Genomic DNA, 25,589 nt, shown 5'->3' on the forward strand with positions numbered 1-25,589 from the left:
GTCATGACTTTTGCTGTGGCAGACAGCAGGTAGGCCCTTCTAGAGTTATGAGTCAGGTCTGTCTCCTTGAACATACAGGCAAATAGTGAAGAGTTTCTGGCACAAATCTACAAAATCTTTGACCTTCAGCAGGGATACTTTATGCTCCTGAGGCCATATGACATAGGAGTAGAATTAGGTCATTTGGCTCATTGATTCTGCTCGGCCATTCTGTCATGGCTGATTCAGTATCCCTCTTGACCCCATTCTCTTGCCTTTTCCACCTAGCCTTGCATGACTTTATTAATCAAGAACCTATCAACCTCCACTTTAAGTATATCCAATGACTCGGCCTCCACAGTCTGTGGCAATGAATGCAAAGTTCAAAGTCAATGTATCATCAAAGTACATATGTCACCTGAGATTTGTTTTCTTGATGTACCTAGTAAATCCAATAACAGTAATAGAATCAGTGAAAGGCCACACCCAACAGGGTGGACAACTGGTGTGTAAAAGATGACAAACTGTGCAAATACAAAAGAAAAAAAGGAAATAATAATTGTAAATAAATAAGTAATAAATATTGAGAACTTGAGATGAGGAGTCCTTAAAAGTGAGTACATAGGTTGTGGGAACAATTCAGTGAATGGATGAATGAAGTTATCCCTTCTGGTTCAAGAGCCTGATGGTTGTTGAGGGGTAATAACTGTTCCCAAACCTGGTGGTGTGAGTCTTGAGGCTCCTGAACCACCTTCCTGATGGCAGCAGTAGAAAGAGAACATGATCTGAGTGGTAGGGATCCCTGATAATGGATGCTGCTTTCTTGCAACAATGCTCTGTGTAGATGTGCTCAGTGGTGGGGAGAGCTTTATCGTGTTACATAGAAACATTCAAGGGCACTGTCACAGTCTGGTATGGAAACACCGTTCAAGGGCATTAGTGTTTCCATACTGGGCTTTGACACAGACAGTGAATATACTCCCCTCCACATATCTATACAAGTTTGTCAAAGTTTTAAATGTCATGATGAATCTTTGCAAACTTTTAAGGAAGCAGTGGCACTGCTGTGCTTTCCTTGTAATACACTTACGTGCTGGGCCCAGGCAGGTCCTTTGAAATGGTAACACTTAGAAATTTGATGTTGCTGACCCCCTCCACCTCGGATCCCCCAATGAGGACTGGCTCATAGACCTCTGGCTCCCTCCTTCCTGAAATCAATAATCAGCTCCTTGGTCTTGTTGACATTGAGTAAGAGGTTGTTGTTGTTGTGGCACCACTCGGCTAGATTTTAAATCTCTCTCCTATATGCTGATTTGTCACCACCTTTGAATTGGCCAATGATAGTGGTGTCATCAACAAACTTCAGTAAAGCCAGGAGCTATGCTTTGCCGCAGGGTCAATAGTGTAATGTGATTAGAGCAGGGGGTATTGCACACAGCCTTGTAGTGTACTTGTGCTGATGGAGATTGTGGAGGAGATGTTGTTGCTCATCCGAACTGACTTGGATTCCACCACCCTCAGGATAAAGAAATTCCTCATCTTTCTTTTAAAGGAACATCCTATTCTGAGGCTGTGCCTTCTGGTCCTAGACATATCCACCATAGGAAACATCTCCTCCAAGCCCACTCTGTCTGGGCCTTTCAATATTTGATAGGTTTCAATGAAATCCACCCCCCCCCCCCAATTCTTCTAAACTCCAGCAAGTACAGGCCCAGAGCCATCAAATGCTCCTTTTGCATTAACTGTTTCATTCCCAGGATCATTCCTATAGATTCTATCCAATACCAGCACATCCTTTCTTATATAAGAGGCCAAAAAGTACTCACAATACGAAAAGTGCGGTTTGACCAATGCCTTATAGAGCTTCAGCATTACATTCTTGCTTCGATTTTCTAATCCTCTAGAAATAAATTCTAACATTGCATTTGCCTTCCTTACCACCAAAACACCTGCAAGTTAACCTTTACAGAATCATGCACAAGGACTCCCAAGTCCCTTTGCTGATGTCTGAATTTTCTCCTCATTTAGAAAATAGTCTATGTCTTCTACCAAAGTGCATGGCCATACACTTACTACACTATATTTCACGTGGGATAGGCATCACTCCACCGGTCTTCATATTGTTTGCAAACTTGGCCACAAAGACATCAATTCTGTCATCCAGATCATTCACATATAATGTGAAAAGAAGCAGTCCCAACACTGACCCCTGTAAAACACCACTAGTCACCAGAGGCAACTAGAAAAGGCACCATTTGCTCCTGTTCTTTGCCTCTTGCCAGTTAGCCAAACTTCTATCCATGCCAGTATGTTTCTTATAATACCATAGTCAGACAAGGCCTTTTGAAATAGTTGGGAAATGACTTTTGCCTACTTGTCAGGCAGAAGGGACAATAGGTTGGCATGAATGTGCTGGTGTGGGATGAAATAAAGGACATTCACAGGAGAAGAGGTTTTCAGAGTGTTCCCTCCAATGAGCATTGACTGTGCTCTTGTCCTTGATTAGTTCACCCATGTTCTTTTAACATTAGGTAGTTGTTTATCATTTGAAACAACATGGACTTAAAGTGAGATTTTAGACCAGTGGCAGGGTCTGAAATGTTCGCAGTAAGCTTCCATTAATCCAGCAAGCTTGGGTCCAGCATCAGAATCAGAATCAGACTTTAATCGCCAAGTACCTATGCACATACAAGGAATTTACTTCCGGCAGATGTTGTCTCTCTGCTCATAACAATAATAATGATAAATATAAATGAAAATATAGATTATACATACAGGTAGTGCAATCCAAGTAATAGTTAGCCGACAGTTAACCGGCAGTTAACTGTTCAGCAAAGTGACCGCAGTAGGGAAAAAACTTCTCTAATGCCTATTAGTCTTAGTCTGGAGGGATCTGAAGCGCCTACCAGACGGAAGCAGATCAAACAGTCCATGTGCAGGATGGGAGGAGTCCTCTATGATGTTCCCCGCCCTCTTCTTCAACCTGGAAGAGTACAGGTCCACAATAGAGGGCAGGGAGGCTCCAATGATGCGCTCGGCAGTCCTCACTGTGCGCTGTAGTCTGGTTCTATCCTGCTTGGTGGCGGCTCCAAACCACACAATGATTGCTTTCCCCTAAGGGTTCTTTTACTTTAAGGTCTCATTGCACAGAACCCAATCCAGAATAGCTGATGCACTAGTGGGCTCAACCACGAGCTGCTCTAGAAAGCCATCTCGTAGGCATTCTAGAAACTCCCCCTCTTGGAATCCAGCACCAACCTGATTTCCCCAATCTATCTGCATATTGAAGTCCCCCATGACTATTGTAACATTGCCCTTCTGGCATACGTTTTTTATCTCCCGTTGTCTTTATACCTTTGTAGTTCTTTACCTCTGTTCACAATGATTCAACACCTTCCAACCCTATGTCACCTATTTCTAATGATTTGATTTCATTTTTTAACCAATAGAGTAACACCACCTCCCTCTGCCTTCCTGCCTGTCCTTTTGATACAATGCGTGTCCTTGGACATTAAACTCCCAGCTATAATCTTCTTTCAGCCATGATTCAGTGATCCATACTACATCATACGTGCTACCTTATTCCGATAGAAATAGAGATATAGCTTATTTCTTAGAATCATATAGCATGGAGGTGGGCTATTTGGCCTAACTCATCTTTGTATCCCTCTGTATTAGCCTTATCTCCCAGCACCTGGGTATAGAGGGCTATGACCATGTGATTCAAGTGTTCATTGAGACACTTAAAAGGCTGTCAGTGACCCAGTTTCAACCATTTTCTCAGGCAGAGCATTCCAGCTACTCACCTGAGTAAATAAAAAGGTCCCTTTCAGAGTCTCTATCTCCATCTCCTCTCTTCTTAGCCTAAACCTATGTCCTCCAGTTTTATTGACCCACAATGTGGGGAGAATGAGTGTCTAGATTCCTACAGTCTAGACCATCTATACCCCTCATAAATCTTATATACCTTGAATATGTCCTCTCTTAACTTCTTCTGCTCCAGGGAAAAAAAAGACCTAGCTTCTCCAGTATCTTCTCATAATTGAACTGCTGCATCCTGTGAAACATCTCTGCACCTTCTCTGGCACAATGATATCCACATTATAGTGTGGATGATGAAAAATGCATGTAACATTCCAGCTGAGATTTTATCAAGTTGGAGTATAACCTACCGACTTCTATATTCAGTGTTCTAATAAAGGTCAATATCCTGTATGTGTTCCTAATTACATTGTCTACCTGCATTGCTATCTTAAAGAAGCTCTGGACATTTACTCCAAGGACTCTTTTTCTTAATATATCTCAAGACCCTATGATAATATTCCCAAAATTTATAATTTCACGTCATGTGGCATCCATGAACTTGCTGATCTTGCCTCCCCTATCCAAGCCATTCACATATTACAAATAATAAAGGTTATTTGTTAAATAATAGCACTGATCCTTGAAGGACGTCACCTGTCAAAGTATCCAATCACAAAAACTCCACTGTCACCTTATTGCTGCCAACTTTGGCTCTAGTATGCCACTTTTCCTGGTTCAAATTATCCTAATCCTTTGAATCAATCTTCCATGTGAGACCTTAAATGTTTTACTAAAGGCCACGTAAATCACATCTACTACTCTGCCTCATCGATGTACCTCCTCAAAGAATTCAATAAAATTGGTCAGACGGGAAACCATGACAAAGCCAATCTTAACTGACTTTTTTAAAATGACAAAGCCAATTGTAATTGAATGTTTAAAAATGATGTTATATGGTAGAATAACATGTTCTAATGGAGAGTGAGAAACAGAAGCAATGAGCTTCAAGGCAGCTTATCAAGCAGGTCTCTGTGTGCCAGATTCTCTGTGTGCTGGATCATCAGGATTTCAAACAATGCATTTACTTGTTTTTCTTTAACTGTATTACTGTTACATTGTCAATGAGTTCTAATTTCAGAATCAGATTCAATATTACAGACAAGTCATGGAATTTGTTGGTATGCAGCAACAGTACATTGCAACACATAACTGTAAATTACAGTAAATATATATAAAAATAAATAGTGCAAAAAGAGAGGGAAGAGATGCTGAGGTAGTGTTCATGGGTTCATTGCCCATTCAGAAATCTGAGGGGGAAGAGGTTACATAGAACATTACAGCACAGTACAGGCCCTTTGGCCCACAATGTTTTGCCAACCCTTAAACCCCACCTCCCATATATCCCTCCACCTTAAATTCCTCCATATACCTGTCTAGTAGTCTCTTAAACTTCACTAGTGTATCTACCGCCACCACAGACTCAGGCAGTGCATTTCACACACCAACCACTCTCTGAGTGAAAAACCTTCCTCTAATATCCCCCTTGAACTTCCCACCCCTTACCTTAAAGCCATGTCCTCTTGTATTGAACAGTGGTGCCCTGGGGAAGAGGTGCTGGCTGTCCACTCTATCTAAAAAGGTGGCTCCTGAAACATTGAGCCTGTGTCTTCAGGCTCTGATACCTCCTCCCTCATGGCAGGAATAAGAAAGGAGGCATGTCCTGGGTGATGGGGGTCCTTGATGGATGCTATCTTTTTGAGGCATCATTTTTTTTTGAAGGTGTCCTGGATGTTGAGGAGGCTAGTGCCCATGATGGGTAACTTTTTAAAACAAAAATTCCTGCTTTAATAGATTTCAGCATTTTTAATGAAAAATATGAAACTAACCAGGTTATGTTGTCTCCCCACCTAATCGCCAATATATGTATTATATTGGAGTTATGTCATGTTGTTGTATTTCCTATTATTTCCCCCCTCAGTCTATTTTCTATCTTATAGTCATGCTTTGCTAATTTCCAAAATGTTTGTAGTATTCTGGCTTGCCATGACTTATTTACTTTTTGATCTGTTTCTCCTCTCCACTTGACAGGTACAAAAGTAGAGTTGTTTTAAGTCTAAATAAATAGGAAAACAGCAGAAATTGCAGTTCTTACAAAGATCTTCTACCTGAAATGTTAAGTTTCTCTTTTCATTGATGCAGATCAACTTGAGTGTTTCCAACATTAAGACGCTAAGATGCACATTTCCTATTCACCAATGACCTCTTTTACTATATTTTTAAAAAACCCACCCAAATTGATTCTGTATCTCCCAATGTTAAGATCCTTTTTCTGCACAGATACCCTAAGCTCCTTTTTTCTTTTGCCTCTCCTGTGGAGTATCAAATCAGCACTGGTCACTGTGCAACCATATCTCTGTAATAGTGATCAGATAACTTCCATTCATTTCTATTAAGACATCAATTAATCTATCTTCTAATATACTACAGGTTTGCAAATACAATATATTTCTAGTTGTGTCTAAAATAAAATGACAAGAAGTCTTTAATTTGAAATGTTGACTCTTTTCTCTTCCCACAGATGTGGATTAACCTGGGTATTTCCAGCTTTTTCTGCTTGTTTTAATTGTTTGCATTAGTACATAAAGAATATACTATTGTTAAAGTTCATTTGACTTTCAGGCAAGGACATTCAGAACTTACCTGCATTGGCACATTCTGTGATTGAGCGTTGCAATGAAGAGATCTGCAATGAGATGTACACAAACATTGTTCTAGCTGGTGGTAACACTATGTTTAGAAACATGGGAGAGCGAATTCAACAGGAGATGACAGACCTTGTAAAATCAGAAAAAAAGGTATCTTTCCCCAATCTAAACATACAATGTTTGGTGCCTTAATGTGTTTGGTTCCTGGACCATCTCATACATGGTTTATATTATTATTCTTGTAAGGGCTGAGAATTAGTTACTGCATACTATTTAATAACATCAAAACTTTTTTATCTGTTGAAGTTACTTACAGTGCCTATAAAAAGTATTCACCCCCACCCCCCTTGGAAATGTTCATGTTTTATCATTTTAGAAAATTGAATCACAGTTGATTTAATTTGGCTTTTTTCCCTTTCATGTCAAAATGAAAATAGATCTCTACAAAGTGATCTAAATTCATTACAAAAATAAAACACAAAATAATTGATTGCATAAGTATTCACCCCTTTAGTATGACACACCAAATCATCACTGGTGCAGCCAACTGGTTTTAGAAGTCACACAATCAGTTAAATGGAGATTTAACTAGTGTGCAGTCAAGGTGGTTCAATTTATCGTAATAAAAATACACCTGTAACTGGTAGTCCCAACTGCTGGTGAGTCAGTATCCTGGCAAAAACTAAACCATGAAGACAAAAGAACGCTCCAAGCAACTCCACAAAAAGGTTATTGAAAAGTACAAGTCAGGAGATGGATACAAGAAAATTTCCAAGTCACTGAATATCCCTTGAAGTACAGTCAAATCAATCATCAAGAAATGGAAAGAATATGGCTCAGCTGTAAATCTGCCTATAGCAGGCCAGTTTTTGTAAAGAAGAATGGGGAAAAATTGCAGTGTCCAGATGTGCAAAGCTGATAGAGACCTATTCACACAGACTCAAGGCTGTAATTGCACAAAAGTGCATCTACTAAATTCTGACTTGCAGGGGATGAATACTTATGCAATCAATTATTTTGTGTTTTACATTTGTAATTAGTTTAGATCACTTTGTAGAGATGTTTTCACTTTGACACAAAAAAGAATCTTTTTCAGTTGATCAGTGTCAAAAAAGCCAAATTAAATCCATTTGTGATTCAATGTTGTAAAACAATATATCATGAAAAGTTCCAAAGGGGAAAGGGGGGGGGGGTGAATACTTTTTATAGGCACTGTATATTATGCAAATTCATATAGTTAAGTTGGATGTTAAATAGACTGTCCACATAGATTGAACAAACCTTTTCCCTTTTTCAAATCAGCCCAAACCACCAACTTACTGCTGTGGAGCAAACATTGGTACAAATATCATCTCATAAAATTAAATCTTACATCTTCTTAACCTTACCTGTCTTTTAATTTCTTAACCCTCTATAGATCTAACAACTCAGTTGTTATTTAAAAATACTAAGCTGGGAATCACAAACACGAGGAAGTCTGCAGATGCTGGAAATCCAAAGCAACTTGCACAGAAAGCTGGAGGAATTCAGTTTAAGCAGCATCAATGGAAAACAGTAAACAGTTAACGTTTTGGGCTGAGACCCTTCATCAGGCCTGAGAAGGAAGGGGGAAAAGATAGCAAAATCCTTCCCTCACCTCTTTATTCTGGCATCTTCCCCCTTCTTTCGGTCCTGAAGGGTCTCAGCCCAAAACGTCGACTGTTCACTCTTTTCCATAAATGCTGCCTGACCTGCTGAGTTCATTATGCATTCCATGTGTGATACTAAGTTGGATCATCAAAACTTTAGATCTCAATTTAGACAATATTTGTTAGCTTGGGAAAAATCTATTCATTTTTCTTAAGAACCAGGAACATTCTATATTCTTTAGACAGACTTATCTTCAGGAATGTTACTCCCCTATTAAAATAATTGAAGGGAGGGGGGCTTACTTTAAACAGATGTTTGAGAGTACACTTAGATATGACTGGCTTCCTTTCGCATTACAAAATGGTAGCAACAGTAGCTCAACTTATTTCATTGCCATAGCCGTAAAGGAATCACCTTGTTCCATTTTACTTTTGAACATTTGTTTATAGATATTGCTCATCCTATCTTTAACAACAAATACTGTTAGAGATAACAATAAACAAACAGTAATTAATCCAGAAGTAACTACTTTTCCTGGCAATTTGTTCTAGAAAGAAAATCAGAATAAATGCAGTCTAAATTTAGGAAACCAAAGGGAAGTTTGTCACCCATTCGTCACACTGTCTATTCTGGTGATTCCAAACATGCTTAAGGGTGTTCTAGTTACTTCTCATTTTAAAAAAAATTCATATATATTTAGTGATTGAAGACTTGTACTTACACTGGTATTTTATCTGCCCAGCATAGTATTTTTTACTTCAATTCACAATTCAGTTTGCAATATTACTTGTTAATTTTATTGTAATTTAAAGATAAATTTTTATTTCTCCTCCCCCCCCCCCCACCCCCGCTTAGGTGAAGGTTCTTGCACCTTCCAACAGGAACTATCTTTCATGGAAAGGAGCATCCATTTTGGCAGGTCTTTCTACTTTCCACCAGATGTGTATAACTCAGCAAGATTTTGAAGAGTATGGAGTAACTGCTTTGTACAGAAAGTTAGTGTAACATGAGGATTAAAAACCCCTGAAATCCAAAAATACCAGTGCTATAATCTATCAAGCAATGGCAAGATACAAGTGGCCAATATTTGTTGTAAGCCAGTCATTACTGAAAACTTGGTTTTGAATGTACTAGCCCCAGCAATGCAACACATTTCAGATCTTTAGAGTGGTTATCAGCAAAAGGCACTGGAACTATTCAATACCTCACAGACTATCAGCTAGTTCTGAGTTGTACATCATTGTTCTGAGTCGTCATCATGTTTATCATTAAAACACTCTACTTCTCAATCACCAGTGCTGAAACGTATCCAGGCAAATGCTGAATTCAACCCATTCTACCTCCAACTTTATACAAAGTTGCTTATTTTATTTGTAGGCTTTTTAAAAGTATATTCACAAGACCCATGGGATGAATAACATTCAAAATTAACACACCAGAGTGTGTTACCAAAATACCCTTTTTCTCTTCAGTTGGAAAGAGATCTTGGGGAGAAGACTGCAAAAGGTTTAACAGTTAATAACTGTTCTTTATGTTGTTTTTTGACTTGTAATTGTAAAGATCTTGGCTCTCAGGATTTAAACATGTCTGACTCAATTCAAACAGCCTGTAGAATTCTGTATGTGAATTGAAAGCACTGTAATTAAGTGTAGCTGTTTTGGTGGTGGGGGGATACTTACCTGCATAACTGCACTGGAAATGGGCTTTTAAAGTATTTTTTTAAATGTGTGCAGTACTTAAAGGCAATAGATTTAGACGATAACACATAGAAGAATTCGGTCCTTTGAGTCTGCTCCATTATTCAATCATGGCTGATTTATTATCCCCATCAACACCACTGTCCTGCCTTCTCCCCATTATCTTTGACTCCCTTACTCGAGGGAATTTTGTGTTTTCTGCATGTATGAATGGGTCTTGCAGATAATACAGAAGCTTAACCTGAGCTAATGGCAATCGGCAGAGAATGGTACAGTCTGGAACAAATAACTTCAGATTTTCATGATTTATACAATTATTCAAAGTAACTAAATCAAATTGCCTGATTACTTTTCCAGTAGTATAAATTGAGCAGATCTGAGATATACACACACACGCGCGTGGCTTCCATAACCAAGACCTTTACTCTTTTCTGCTAATGGACAGACAGCATTAGCATTCACTGAAAGCCCTTACAGAATTCCTGAATACACCTCTAGCCTGCAACTAGAAAGTGAAGTCCAATCTTTGAATGAAAGATCAGCATCAGGGTTATTTCACTGGAGGCTTGTTAGTGAAAAGGAAAACCAGCATGTTTAAATAAAACAGCAGCAGCTGTAACAATCATTAATACAGCAGAGTTTAACATGGTCGAGGGACTTCTGAAGGAGGTGAAGGAGAAAGACAGATTAAATTTCGTACTGCTCAAAATATATTAGGTTATGAAATTCACAAAGCCATTCTCAAATACTTGTGTTAAACGTGAAGTGTTAAATCTTTGCTCTTGACAATCCTACAAATAGCACCAATTCAGAACTTTTTAGTTCCCAAGTGTAAACTTGCTAAAGTCTAACTGCAGCTTTGAACAAGAAATTAAACTGATGAAATGCTATCTGGAGAAAGATGGCTAGGAGAGTGACATTGTAAAGGCTGCACATCAATAATGGACAACTTGGGCAAGGGAAGAAAAGCTCGCTGCACCCATCAAAAGCTTTGCAGTCAATTACCTCAGGAGAAGACCAAAGCAAAAATTAAAACAATTCAAGCCATCAATGAAAAAATTCTCAATTTACTCAAAACTCTATTTAAAAAATGTAGGAAACATTTAATTATGAGAAGTACAAACAATATACAAATATCTTTTGAACATCAATAAATTTCAAATGAAATTTTTCAAGGGTGTATTTCTTTATTAAAGTACTAAGTAACTGATGTTATTCAGGTTGGACTAATGGGGAATTTACGCCACAGCCCCCCACACAGACAGTTCTTTATCCACCGCTGCTCCCACTGCTTAACTGCAGTCGACTTGTTTGGTGATTTCAGCATGGTGTTGCATCCACACCTGTTTAAAAGATGGAAGTTTTAATTACTGCATAATTTAACAAGAGTTACCAAAATCCATAAAAAATGGGAATAATGAAGAGGTACTCTGACAGCTTTCATTCACATTAGGGTTTCAGTTGCAACCAGTACTGTATTTAATATATTACATGATGAAAGGTGGCATTGTAACCTGTGTAGATGGAAGGAAAACAATGCAAAGATATTAACAGAATGAGGAGGAACTGTGACAAATATTGCTGTAAGTTTGTCAAGAATATGTTCATCTACTTTGGATACTGAATTGCTAAAAGCAAACTCCAAAGCTCCACACACGTACATTAGGTGGATGTGGACTGGCATAAAAAATTATGACCAAACAAAAAAACCTCATACCACATGCAAATACAATGAATGGGAAATGATGCAACAGAAAATTGTATCAAAAACACCTCATTCAATATACTGTAGTATATAATCCAAACCTTAAAAGGCAATATTGGCCTTGCAGTGAACACAAAAAAAAAGATTTATCAGATTAGCAAGTTGAAGTTACATAAAGACACGAGACTGTAGGTGCTAGAAACTTGGTCAATGACTATCCATTTGCTGCCACTGATGCTTCCTGACCTGCTGAGTTCCTCCAGCATTTTGTGTATTACTGGAGAAATTACATAACCTTGCAGCATTTCTTCGGAATTTAAATAATGAGATAATGTATTTGAAGATTTTAAAATACCCAAGTTTATGTAAATAGATTACTGTCTATACTTGATATCAATAACACACACTACTCTTGTTCTGATGTTGTACAGAAAGGAATACCAACAAGAGTGAACTCATTTAACTATACTGGCATTGTAACCTGACAGCTATGTAGTAGCTAGATTAACATATAAAACGTATATGTACATGACAAAAGATAGTTTTTTAAATAAAGTTCAAATTTTAGAAACTTAAGCAACTCAATCCACTCACAGTAGTTCTCACAGAAGGTTACACTGATCCCGCTTTCATTTAGAATGATTTAAATATACTGGACAAGTTATAGTACATATTTACGAGCAAGTACTAGTTTCATACTTGTGCAGAAGACCAAACTATTGTTTAGCCAGGTTGACACACCCTAATCCCAATATTTTATCAGAACATATGCCTGATCCTGTTGGGATCAGGTGCATTAACCAGGCACTAGTGCACATATTTAATACCACATTGATAATTTGGCCATTTGCCTCTGATTAAGTTAAAGTCTTCCACGAATAATGAAGTTATTGTCCTTATTTATTGCTTACCTAGTACAGGATTTGGTTTCTTCTGTTGGGCATACTCCTAAATTAAGTCGTCTCAAATTGTCCATCTTTTGATACCCCGGTGACCTGAACATTATATAAATTGACAGCACTATAATTGAATTAATGCTTAGTGTGGCATTGATAGTAAAATACAACTTACTCTATCAGTACTTACACATCACAATTAAATAGGATGGAAATATATTACACCCCATTGGCCAGGCTGACAGGAAAATAATTCTGATTAGATTAGCAAACAGTACAAGGTTTACCAAAGATGACTGAACTTCTGCCATGATATGTTTGTCAGAATCCTAGGTACAGGAACATTCAGTTATTAATACTGACTGCAGCACTTACCTTGTAGTGGACCCTCATATCCACCTCTTCCTATCAACTCCACAACATTATGAACGAACTTTTGTAGACAGGCAAAATTGAGAGACAGAATGTCACATTGTACAACAGAGTAATGGAAATCATTCCAAATGACATGATTCGTTCCAGACTTTAATGAACTAAAGTGGAATTAAGAGCAATGCTTACATTGCAAAGATCTGCATTAATATCAATGCTACCTGTAGCCACTGCTTTCCCAATCGGAAATTGCTATAACAGTAAGAAAATAACTTACAAGCCAATTTATAATCAAAGTCATTATTGAACTAACATTTTAATGAGATATAATTAGTAGTGATTATTTAATATGGAAGCTTCCAAAAGCCAGATTCAGAAGGGGCTATGATTCTCTTAGCAAGCCAAGACATTCCAAATACCTTGCAAAGATATCAAGCTGAGAGGTTGCAAAGTGGCTCGGTATGCTGACTGGCTTTCCAAACTGCAGCTTTAATGGCTGTTTACTCTGTAACTTGCCAATAATTCCATCATTCACTGGCAGCCAGTCTATGCTGGGAACAAGGAGCTGGCTGGGAAGCAGACAACATTCGTCAATCAGATTGTCATCAGGTTCAGTCATATGGTTCTCATCTCTACCTGGAAAAATGTTGGACAAGAAATGTTAAAATTTATAAAGGTGGCAGCTACTTATGAACATACTAAGCCCACTGGGGTTTCTATGCATTCAAAACATCCAAAAGTAGCTACAGAACATGGAACCGTACCGCACAGTATAGGCCCTTCAGCCCCAAATGTTGAGTCTATCCTTAAATTTACTGCAAGACCAATCTAACCCTTCTCTCCCACATAGCACTCCATTTTTTTTCATTCATGTGCCTAGGAGTCTCTCAAATATCCTCTACCATCACACCTGGCAGCACATTCCACACACCTATAATTCTGTGTGGGGAAAAAAAAACTACCATTGATTGGCCACCTATACTTTCCTTCAGACACCTTAAAGACATGCATTAGTCATTTCTGCTCTGGGAAAATGTCTCTGGCTGCCCCCTCTATGCATCTTTTCATCTTGTACATTTCTATCAAGACATTCTCATCATCTTTCCCTCCTAGCTTGTTCAACCTATTCTCATTAGACATGTCTCTAATCCAGGCAGCATCATGATAAATGTCCTTTGCACTGTCTCTAAACTTCTATATCCTTCCTATAATGAGGTGACAAGAACTGAAAACAATACTCCAAGTGTGATCTAATCAAAGTTTTATACAGCAGCAACATGACCTTATGGCTCTTGAACTCAATCTCCTGACTAATGAAGGTCAAAACACCGTATGCGGCATAACTGAGGAATCTATAGACAAGAAGCTCAAGATCCCTCTGTTCCACCACACTGTTAAGAATCCTACTATTTCCCGTTTACTGCCTTAGAGCTTGATCTTCCCAAGTGTCTCACCTCACACTTTTCTGGATTGAACTAGATTTGCCACTTCTCCATTCAACTCTGTATCCTATCTATATCCTGTTGTAACCTTTGACAACCTTAACACTTTAACACCACCAACCTTAATGTCATCTGCAAACTTAGTAACCCAGCCTTCCACTTCCTCATCCAAATCATTTTAAAAAATCCTAAAGAGCAGAGCTCCCAGAACACATCACTACAGAACAATGACTTTCAGACAGAATATGCTCCATCTAATACTACCCTCTACCTTCTGTGGGCAAGCTACTTCTGAATCCACACAGCCGTTTCCCTGGATCCCATACCTCCTGACATTCTGAATGAGTTTACCACAATGAACCTTGTCAAATGCCATACTAAAATCCGTATACACATCTACTGCTCTACCTCCATCAATATTCTGCCATTTCCTCAAAGAATTCAACCAACTTATATTGTGAACTTGGCATTAGAAATTTATAATCCAAGCGAAGAACTATGGAAGAGAAAGAAATACATTTTATTTTGCTTGTGACTATCAATGCAGATCCTATCAGCTGAATCATAGCAGGGCAGGCTACAATCTGATATTAGTCACGGTAGCTCCATAAAACATTTGCAAAAGGGCATTAGTCAATGGTGAATTCCAACTGAAAAGGTTCTTCGATAATCTACAATAAGTAAATGGAGCTCCAAGTTATGTATGGTTCTGGGATTCAAGTAGGTAGTCTTGGAATTTAACATAAGTGGCCAGAAAAAGAAGCATTTTCTTTTGACTAGTGTAAATGCAAAGCCGGGTCATTAACAAGTTGCTGTCAAAAACCTGGGTCACTGATTAACATGTTTGACCACATACACCCAGCTGAAAATGTGACAGTCCCAGATAGTGACTCTCCACCAATTTTTAAAAGGACAAATGAGGAATGGACAATCCTAGTTGATAGCAACATACCCCATAAATAAAATCACAAAAAGTTAATTAACTGTTTCATATCATTCCAGCACATCATTGCATTACATTTCCTACTCTATCCCATTATGTGTCTTATCACTCTCCGGCATCCATCAGTTACTGCTCTGTAAACGTTTCTCATGTTCACATCAATTTAGTTTATGCTGTGGCTCTGTATTCATTAGCTGCATTCATACAGCTCGGAGTCAGATCACATATCACTTTTACAACACATCAGTTTTGGGAGAACTCAAAATGATAGCCAGAAGACACTGCTCCAAATTATTCCAAACAGCTTTAAATTTGCTGTTCTGTAATAACCAAACTTAAGAACCTTTCAAGAATTAGTCATTTAGCATACTAGAAATATGCTACAAGAAATACTCAGAAGGTAAAACTATTGCAAGACTTCAGACATCAGTACTCTCCCATTCTGAAGTGATCAGATCACATTTCCGTGCTGAGTTACAGTCTTAATGAATTCCAGAGGGCTGTGAAAATTAATACCTGCCTGATAAACTGAGTATCCTGTTAGACTGAGAACTATGCAAGCATTCTCATATTTTAACAAGGGAGAATGCGTTTAGTTTTATTTATTCAGCAATACATTTCTTAACAGTAATATATGGAAAAATATGCTAAATACATACTGCAGCTGAACGTAACTGGAACAAAATGTCACTATTCTTATACTTAAATTCTCTTCCAATATAGTCCAAAATATCATCTGCTTTCATAAATGCTTGAACCTACTTGTTAATGTTCAGTGATTTATGAACAGAAACACTCAGGTCCTTCTAAACACCAATACCATTCAAAAAAATATTCTGCCTTTCAAATTTCTTGCAAATGGATATCATATTTTTCAATGTTTATTCATTTGCAAACCTTGCACACTTACTAGACTATCTATACTCTTCTGAATCCCCCTCATGTGCCACACTGCCTCTTAGCTTTGTACTTCCATACAATATGAAACATCACTAGGTCCATCAAATCTACGCCAACTCTTAAGCCATTCCATTGTTCCCCCCCCCCCCTATTTATTACCTAGTTTTAGCGCATATGCACATGAACATCCCAATTCTCCCACACCCATCTCCTCATGGGTCAATTTACAGCAGCCAATCACCTAAGCAAACATGCATTTGGGATGAGGGAAGAAAGTGGAGCACCCAGGGAAATCACCGTGGTTACAGGATATATTAACTCCGCATGGACAGCACCACAAACAGAATTAAACTTGGCTGCTGGAATTGTGAGACGACTGTACTCGCTGCAGCACTGGTGTGCTACCCATCTTCAATCATAGATGTGCTACACTTGCCAACTGATTAAAGTCTGCAAACAGCTAGGATGCCCATACTGATTCCTGAAGCATCCCATCAGCAGCAGCTTCCGAACCAAAAAAAATCATCCCATTATTCCGACTGTTTTCTATCAATCAGTCAGCTCTCAATCCATACCAGAACACTGAGTATTCTAATTTTGTTTAATAATCTCTTGTATGGCACCATATGCAAGGTCTTCTGTAAGCACATATACACATCAACTATTGCTCTTGCCTATACTGCTATCTATAGCCTCAAAATTTTAACATATTTGTCAAATATCAGTCCCCTTTCACAAATTCACGTTGACTTTGCTCAACGTTTTATTTCCAATCTGTGGATACTATTCTAGAACAAAATTTTGGAAGATGACAGCCACAATCACCATAGCCACCTTAAAAAATTGCTGTTCATCAAGTTGATAGGCTTTCAGTCACATTCATTTCATCTAGTTTTTTAAAAAAAAACAAATTCTAATTTCTTGAGCATTTAGCTTATACTCAATCCTGTTCTATTTCTGGAAGTTCTTCCATGCCTTCTAAGAAGACAGAATTTAAGTATTTGGTTAATTTTCGTTATTTCCTCATTCCTCATTATAAATCTCCTGTCTCAGTCTGTTAAAGACTCCTATTAATCTTGGCGTTTATTTCCCTTTTGATAAATCATCTATGTTTCTTTCTGGTCTACTCTTGTATTTTATTTTCTCTTATTACAGTGATGGTCACATCTCTTGATTTCTTTAACATCCAAAAATCTATTGCTCTATCTTAAATATACTTAGCAATTGAACCTCCAGAGTCTGCTTTAATTTATTACTACGTATGTGAAGAAATTTCTTCTCACCCGTCTTTAACAGCTGATTATTATTTTTTTAAAGTGTGACCTTTGATTCTATACAGGCGTCCCCCGCTTTACGAATCCTCGCTTTATGCCACTTCACTTTTACAAAGGACCTAACATTAGTAACCCGTTTTCGCATTACAAAGAGGATTTTCGCTTTTGCGAAAAATTTTCCCATACAAATTAATGGTTCTTCGCTTTAGGCCATTTCAGCTTAAGAAAGGTTTCATAGGAACGCTCTACCTTTGTAAAGGGGGGGGGGGGGGGGGGGACACCTGTACACTAAACTGGGGCGGGGAGGGAAATCAACTCTGCATCTACCTTTCCCTATAACAATTTTATATATCTCACTGAGATCACTAGCATAATAGGGATTGTCACTCTTTAGATTTCTCTGATCCAAGGGGTTTTAGGTTGCACACTCATTGAATATTAAAGCCTAGGAGACAGAGAGCCAAGAGGCATGGGAACTAGGTAGGAATCTGAAGACCTCACAATCATGAGCTTAGTGCCAAATGATGCCCATTTTTACTCTCATACCCACATCACTTCATTATGTTGAACTTACAGCAGAGCCAGAGCTTGGTGAGAAGTCGAAAGAGCAGGGACATACTATCCTGCGTGTCTGATGTAGCAGTGTATATTGGCAAACAGCCAGGTTTAAGCAGACCCCAAATTCGGATCACTACCATGAGTTCTCTCAGCATGCCGAGTGAAGTACCATCTCTAAGGAAACTAAATCCTGGTCGAACAGGAGAACTCTGTAAAGAAGGATTGACCATCAGCAAGACACAAATTCACTGAGTGGTGTTAAAAAGAGAGAGCACAATGGGAAGACAATTTGTTCAAAATACATTCTGTCAGCACTTTTTGATATTGTAAATATTTATGTTGCCTTGATGACCCAAATATTCACTCTTCCAACTGGATTGCTTTGGGTTCCTTTTCACATTTGTGAAGTGCAATGTCTTGGATTATTACAAACTACTTAATGATGTACATGAGGGGATAAGAGTATTACAGGCAGAAGGATGGTGAGGAGGACAAAAGTTTGTAGTTGCTGCCAACTTACAAGATTCTACTGACAGACCTTCCACTCATTTCAATATTTGAACAAACCATTCCATAGGGCTTTTCTGATCTCAACTTCTACCTGTACCAACTACTCTTTTCAACATTTTGTCCTTTTAGCTTTTCCATTCACAACATCCAGGGAGCAAAATAGTCCCGTTAGGTGAAGCAATTCTTCCAATCTCGTGTGATGCATTTGATGTCCATAAATATGATCTCTTCTACAGACTTGGTGTCCACCTTACAGAGTGTCTGGAGCAATGACTCTGAATTTCTATTTAACTGTTACTTTAGTCACTACCCCAGTCTGACCTGTTAATGATCAATTACATTTTTATAATGTGGCCCAGTGTGAGCTTCCATCAGGACATGCGGCAACCTTGTGAACGCTACGTGTGTAGAATTCAATGATTTCAGGTAACTAGTTTTCTTTTTATGAATCAGAACTGTCCAATTCTACTATAGGTCATCCATCTATAGTATGGCTCCATGGGAGACTGCAACATGTGACCTTGTGGTATGAGGGCCTAGACCACGCCACAGCCATGTCTTCCTGCCAAGGAACCAGAGACTGGGTGTGACATCTATAATATTTTCCTCTCTTCTCTCAAAGAACCTGACCTGCTTGCTATTTCCTGGAGTTCTGGATTTCATGGCTCTTTGAGAGTCCTTTGTTTTCTCTCAACTTACTTCATTAACCTATCAACTGTATGCCTTCACCAATGGTCATGGTGATCCTGGCCTTACCTTATCAAAGATATCCCTTTATTCTATCCATTCCTCCCTTGCTCTCTCAGCAACTTAAAGCAAACAAGTTTCCTCTTGCTCTGAGTTCCAACAAAGGGCTTCAGAATAAGGGGTTATCCAGATATGACAGAGGCGACAGAATCATTTCTCAGAGGATTATTTATTGTAACTCTCTATCCTTGGATTATGGACCCTGTGTTTTTGAAATGTATTCAGGGTGATGAATACATTTTTGGACCTTTTGAAAATCAAGAGTTATGAAGATTGAGCAGAAAAATGTATTTGGGGCCAAGAGCAGATTAGCCATGACATAATGAATTACCCTGCAGGCTCAAAGGGGATATGGTCTATTCCTGCACTTGTATGGCTTTTTCACTGACATCTTATAGAATTCAAGCAACATAGGAGCTAAAACAAATGCCATGCAATAAATTATAGAAGGTGCTTGGTTTATTATGCTGCTTACTGTAAATTCCGGTGTATAAACTGAATTTGGCCCTAAATTTTGGTCCTAAAATTAGGGGGTCGGCTTATAAGAGGACGCCAACTTTGGAAAAGCAAATACACGGAAGACAGGTCATATTTATTGGCTGTTTTTGAGTCAAATTTGTTCCACTGTCAACGCATGAATTCTTTGAAAGGTTTGTTTAAACTCACATCTCATGGCTGGAGCACGGACGTCAAACCACCGGGGATGACTGCAATGTCCGTATTTTCAGCTTTCAATGCTGCTTTTGTCTCACCTGACAAGTACGCTTTGAATATGTCCCAGACAAGTAGCAACTTTTCCTTCCTGAAATCTTCGGGATGTTGACGCCACACTTCTTTAACCCATTTCAAGCAATCCTCTTCGTCCATCCAACAGTGTTCTTGAATGTAAACAACACCCCGCGGGAATTTTCTGAGCAATCTTTGTTTTTTGTCTCAACCCAAGATCATGTCTATTCATAAATCGGGTGCACCAACTTTGCGTAGCTTTGAAAATTTCACTGACCTCACGGCGTTTTTCGTCCCATTTCAACGCTTGAACTCAAATCATTTCTCTGGTAACAATGTATCCAGATGATCACTGGTGATTCACCCACTCTAAAACTTTTTCTTCCAGTTCTGGCCAAGGGCATGTTTTCCCGCGGTTTGCACATTTCGTCTTTGGCATTTCTCGCAGCGTGTCCTCTGCCTTTTTCCACTCTCACTTGTTTCTCGTTTACACTAAACTCCTTAGCAGCTGCAGAATTATTTGTTCCTTTAGCAAAATCAACAACCTTCAGCTTAAAGCTAGCATCATATCGCATTTGTTTTAATCTTTTGTACATGGTGGTTGCAAACTCAATACTGAGTACACGTACTGATCCCGTCACCGTGTTATGTTTTAACGAGATTACAATGGGCGCTAAATGGTTTGACGGGGGTTACATTTCAGAGGATTCTTTACCATTGGGAACCTAATCCAAAACTTCCCTCCCTGATTTACTTACATATTAAGAATTTGCTTATAACGCTCTACAATGTGTAGGCCTGTTTTCTTAGCAGGTACTGGTTCACAAAATTTCCAAGTTCCGGATCCAGCAAAGCTGAGTACCGGCATGTCAGATCTTGTGATCTTTTCTGGTTAAATCAAAAACCTCTACAAAAGGGGTCAGTTTATACAAAGGTAACATGAAAAAGTCACTTTTTTAACCTTGAAAGTGGCGGGGGGGGGGGGGGGGGTCCGCTTATACACCGGAAATTACAGTACTTTCCTCTGTACTATATTTGCTGTCAAGAAGGTTAACATTTCTCTAAAGAATGTCCTCTCCCAATAAGAGGGGATAAATATTTTATCCAGTGGATTCACCAGACCTTTTAAAACAGAGTAAAAGAATGACATCTTTATAAAAAGCAAAGGGGCATAAGATTTGGAATAGAGTAAAAGTATGGATACTGTGGGTGAAATTAATACAGAATCTATTACAGAATGTACTTCAACATCTTACAAATAAATCACAGTTTGACACAATCTCAGTTATACTTTCAAATGGTTAGTACAGGCCATTTCCTTTGTAATGGTAATGCAAAATTGTTGGAATGTGGGCTTAGATCTTAAAACCACTCAATTGTGTGAAAAGAGATTTAAGAGTCTGAGCATCTCATAAACTGAAATAGCTCTACAATATCAATGGTGATAGACTGAAAAATGTCACCAAAGCCATTTGACGTACTCATTCTTTAAAGGGAATGACATCCATAGAGCTTGGAGAAAACATCTCAATCTTGTTACACATACATGTACCCACTTTAGTTAAAAAGGAAATTCAGAAGCATGCTATTACTCACCTGATTGGGCAGACTAGCCAACAGATACAGAACAAAGTCTCCAACCCACTGAATGAGCTGCTGTAGAGACTGCAACACCCAAGCATCCAGAACAAACTCTTCAGTTTTTAAATTTATCATAACCTTATCAATATCTGAAAGAAAGCATCAGTTACATTCTTTAAACAACTTGACACATAGAAAACATTACTCGAAAACTGTTTTAAGTTCAAAGTTCAACAATAATAACCAGTTAAAGGTTAGCATCTGTTGATACTCCCATCTAAAATGTTTTACTCTGGCCACCAAAACAATAAAAGGCAATATTGAGACTGCATAAATCCTAGACATCCAAATTCGAAAATTAAAAAATGCATAATGGGAAAAACATGGTGTACAAATTTTATAAAAATACATTACTTGCAACTTAAAAAAAAACACACCACATGCACCAACCATTGCTCTCCCAGCAGGAAATTTTAACAGGACCTGAAAACTGTGCGGCACTTTAAATGATAAAAAAATCCCAGCTGCGCAGCAACAAAGGCTGTGTGTGTGGGAGCTTTTCAATTACTGCGTAGCCACGCACCCACGCAGCTTAGAGGGAACAGTGATTGCTTGAATGTTGAAAGAAGTTTGACAATAATTTCTGCATTTAAGAATGCCCACAATCTGTCTGAAGAACACTTCATTTGAAGAATTGGAAGGCTTTTATCAGCCATTAAGTATTTGGTCCACACGCACAAATTGGGTACGTACCAGTGTCAGTGTTCTTACAGCAGATTTCGGTCAGTCGCTCTCCAGGGCTTTTATCTGGCGTGTTTAGCAAGTGTGGTCGAAGAAGTGATTTAAGTGTGGAACCGATTGCAATCAACAACAGCTTTGCATGGAAATCACAGGCTCTTGCCAGTGTATTTGTTGACAGCTTGCACAAAGATGCTTTCATAGCCACTATTCGTGTGGCTAGAACCTCAGTAAAGGGAAAGATAGAAAGTAAATTAAACATGTGCACACAAAACACAGTTGAGACCGCAAGGGTGGACGCAATAGATAGTGCAAAACTACAGCTTTCCCATGTCATTAATCAAGGCAAATAGGATGACATTGAGGATTTTGGACTGGGCCAGATACCAGATCATATAAAATGCATTGTTGAACTACCACTTGACATGCAAAGAAGCATTCAGTAGATCTAAAGAATAGTCATTTCTCAGGAAGAGCTTTAAAAACAAAGTGGAAGCAGCAGTTTGTACTTGTATACTATATATGGGGCCTTCAACAACCTCAGGATGGGTTGGTGGGGTGGGGGAAGATGGCACCTCCTGTCGGTGCTGCCCTCTGGTGTCTGCTCCATGGAAGAACAAGCTGGACCAGGACAACACCCAATGTACTATCAATTGCCATTCAGGGAATTAGGCTATACTTTTTGTGACTGTATGTTCTTCTGCTATTATACTCACATGTGCTATGTGCTGGCGGTAACGTGGTTTGCACCTTTTGCCCACAGGAATGCTGTTTTGTCTTGCTATATTCATGTATTGTTGAATGATAATTAAACTTGAACTTAAAATTATAGACCCACTGCGTATCTAAAATTCTCACTAAGGCAATTAGATCCTTCTTATTTACTCCACCCAAACATAACAATTTTAAATGTTCAGGATTGCTAGCTTTGCAGAATAGATGACCTCACCTGCCACCTCAGATCCCTCCAGTCCACAGCTAAATTTATTCCACATCTCTGACCAACCTACTCCAGCACATTAACACACACATCTACAAGACAATGTGGAAAAATGGCCAAAGTCCATGAAAAGCAAATCAAATTGAATCTGGCATTACAGTCCAATCAGTCTATTTCCAATCAGTACACTACCAACCACCAATTAAGTAATGGAAGGTGTTATCAATAGTGCTAGCATACTAATCACTTGCTCACCCATGCTCAGTTTGAGTTTCACCAGAACTGTTCAACTCCATACTTACTTATTTAATATTTTGAACAAGAATGAAGAGGCAAAACTGACTGCTGCTGATATCAAGGGAGGTTCTGAATGCCATCAAAGAGCCCTGGAAAAACTGAAGTCAATGGAGATCAAGGGATGGTTGTGGATTTGGAGTTTACCAAGATGGCACTGCAGCAATTCCATACCCAATAGTACCATGGGAGCATAATCATCAGAAGGACTTCAGCAGTTCAAGGCAATGGCTTACCAACACTTCCCAAAGGAAGATGGGTCTGGGCAATATATAGAGGCCTTGCCAGTGATCCCCCTCGACCCTTTACAAAATAAGTCAAGCTTATTAATCTTTTCCCATAGCTAATCCCTTCTGCATTCCTGCCACAACACTGTTGGACTAGCAACACCCATAAAATACCAGAACTCCTTCAACAGCATCTCTCTAAATCTGTGTCATCTACCACTGAGAAAATGCAAATACTCAGCAAGTTTTCCTTCCAATTCACACATCACTGCAACTTGGAAATACATTTCCTTCATCATTCATGTCAGAATCCTTGAATTCCTACCCAACTCTGAGGACACCTTCGCACATGGCAGCAAGCTCATTTTATTTTAAAACTTGCATTGCTAATGATGCCAATAAACACACATGCACAGAGTCTGCTGAGAGTAATGGATATTGCAACCTAAAGTACAGATGGCTTGCAGTCTCTCATCTGACCAAATTACCCCAGACTAAAACTTGCATGATTACAGCAGAGATTGTAATACTTGTATCATAAATGGACAGTTTGGAAATTGTGCTCCCTTCTCTTTCCTTCAGGCTGCTGAAGGCAATTCTTGCCCATGAATTTGATGCTCTGTAGGAAACAATGATGCTGCTTGTTCTGTTCATTTAGTAAGAGTTTCCACTGGTCAGGTTCAATTCCAAATAGCTCATATATTGCTAGCAAAAACATAGTGACATAAATATGTCCATTTTATGGTATGAGTCATGTCTTCATAAATCAGGAGTACAGGAGTTGGAATGTTATGTTGATGATGTACAATATGCAGATGGGCCCAAATCTGGAATACTGTGCAATTTTGGTTACTTAGCTGCAGGAAGAACGTTAATAAGATTGAAAGATTACTGAAAAAATTTATAAGGATATTGTCGGAACTTGAGGACCAGAGCTAAAGGAAAGGTTGAATAGGTTCGGACTTCATTCCCTGGAGGGAATTGAATTGACTTTATTTCTTCATTCCTTTAGATATATGTAGTAAAAATCTTTATGTTATGTCTCTGTCTAAATGTGCAATCAGTCATGTACAGTCGACCCTCCTTATCCGCAGATTCCACCAACCACAAATCGTGAAAACCTGGAAGTGCTCTTCCAGCACTTGTTGTTCGAGCATGTGCAGATTTTTTTTACTTGTCATTATTCCCTAGAAAATGCAATATAACAACCATTTTACATAGCATTTACATTGTATTAGGTATTATAAGTAATCTAGAGATGATTTAAAGTATACGGGACAATGTTCATGAGTTATCATGCATCGGGATCAAAAAAATTGTAAGTTCTCTTACTAAGTAAGTCAGAACAGGTACATCCGGTATTATTTAGCGTCAGTTAGTCAAACGTTTGTCTTAGTATATAGTATATCTTTTACCTTTCTATGCATATAAAACATTTAAGGACATATGTTTCAGCGCCGGGCTCAGGAACAGAAGTTCTCAGGACTCAGGACAGATCGCTCCCGAGTGCACTCTTTACTGTGCCGGGTTGATGTGGAGGATCAAAAACCCAAAACCCAATAATTAAACCACTGCATTGCTTAGTAATAATTGTAGCTTTCATCGGGGCAGAGCCTTTCTCACTTTATCCTTTAAAATTGTTCCGATCGTTGACCGACATAGCTTAATGTTTTTCCAATGACCGATGGCGTTTCACCTCTTTCTGATCGCTCTATTATTTCCACTTTATTTTCAATCGTGGCCGTGATTAATTTTGTGAACAGAAACACTGCGGATTTAGATCTCTGCCGCTGGGTCCTAATGTCCACCACACTGAGATAGGTTAAATAAGGTCTGGGGCTCTGCTGGGTCCTAAGGCCCACCGCATTGAGACAGGTTGAATAAGGGACTTGAGCATCCATGGATTTTGGGATCCGCGAGGT

At 38.7% G+C, this 25,589-nt stretch overlaps 2 protein-coding genes across 5 annotated transcripts in view; one reads left to right on the forward strand and one right to left on the reverse strand.

Annotated features, from left to right (window-relative positions):
* LOC140739952 (uncharacterized) overlaps positions 1-9,154 on the forward strand; it is a 29,852-nt gene extending 20,698 nt beyond the window's left edge. For both annotated transcript variants that reach the window (XM_073068657.1, XM_073068658.1), the window contains 2 exons: positions 6,463-6,638; positions 8,973-9,154. In XM_073068657.1, coding sequence (XP_072924758.1) covers positions 6,463-6,638; positions 8,973-9,122 — 326 coding nt within the window. In that variant the 3' untranslated portion in view covers positions 9,123-9,154. The remainder of the gene's footprint in view (positions 1-6,462; positions 6,639-8,972) is intronic.
* A 1,738-nt stretch (positions 9,155-10,892) lies between these two features.
* Positions 10,893-25,589, reverse strand: part of med16 (mediator complex subunit 16) — a 28,827-nt gene continuing 14,130 nt past the window's right edge. For 2 of the 3 annotated variants that reach the window (XM_073068654.1, XM_073068655.1), the window contains 6 exons: positions 22,222-22,432; positions 21,484-21,617; positions 17,921-18,113; positions 13,207-13,423; positions 12,431-12,514; positions 10,893-11,157 (listed from right to left, as the gene is read on the reverse strand). In XM_073068654.1, coding sequence (XP_072924755.1) covers positions 11,031-11,157; positions 12,431-12,514; positions 13,207-13,423; positions 17,921-18,113; positions 21,484-21,617; positions 22,222-22,432 — 966 coding nt within the window. In that variant the 3' untranslated portion in view covers positions 10,893-11,030. Of the gene's footprint in view, positions 11,158-12,430; positions 12,515-13,206; positions 13,424-17,920; positions 18,114-21,483; positions 21,618-22,221; positions 22,433-25,589 lie in introns of those variants that run through there. The other variant, XM_073068656.1, reaches the window with a different exon arrangement.

This window comes from Hemitrygon akajei, chromosome 16, assembly GCF_048418815.1.
Source record: "Hemitrygon akajei chromosome 16, sHemAka1.3, whole genome shotgun sequence".
NCBI classification, from domain to species: Eukaryota; Metazoa; Chordata; class Chondrichthyes; order Myliobatiformes; family Dasyatidae; genus Hemitrygon; species Hemitrygon akajei.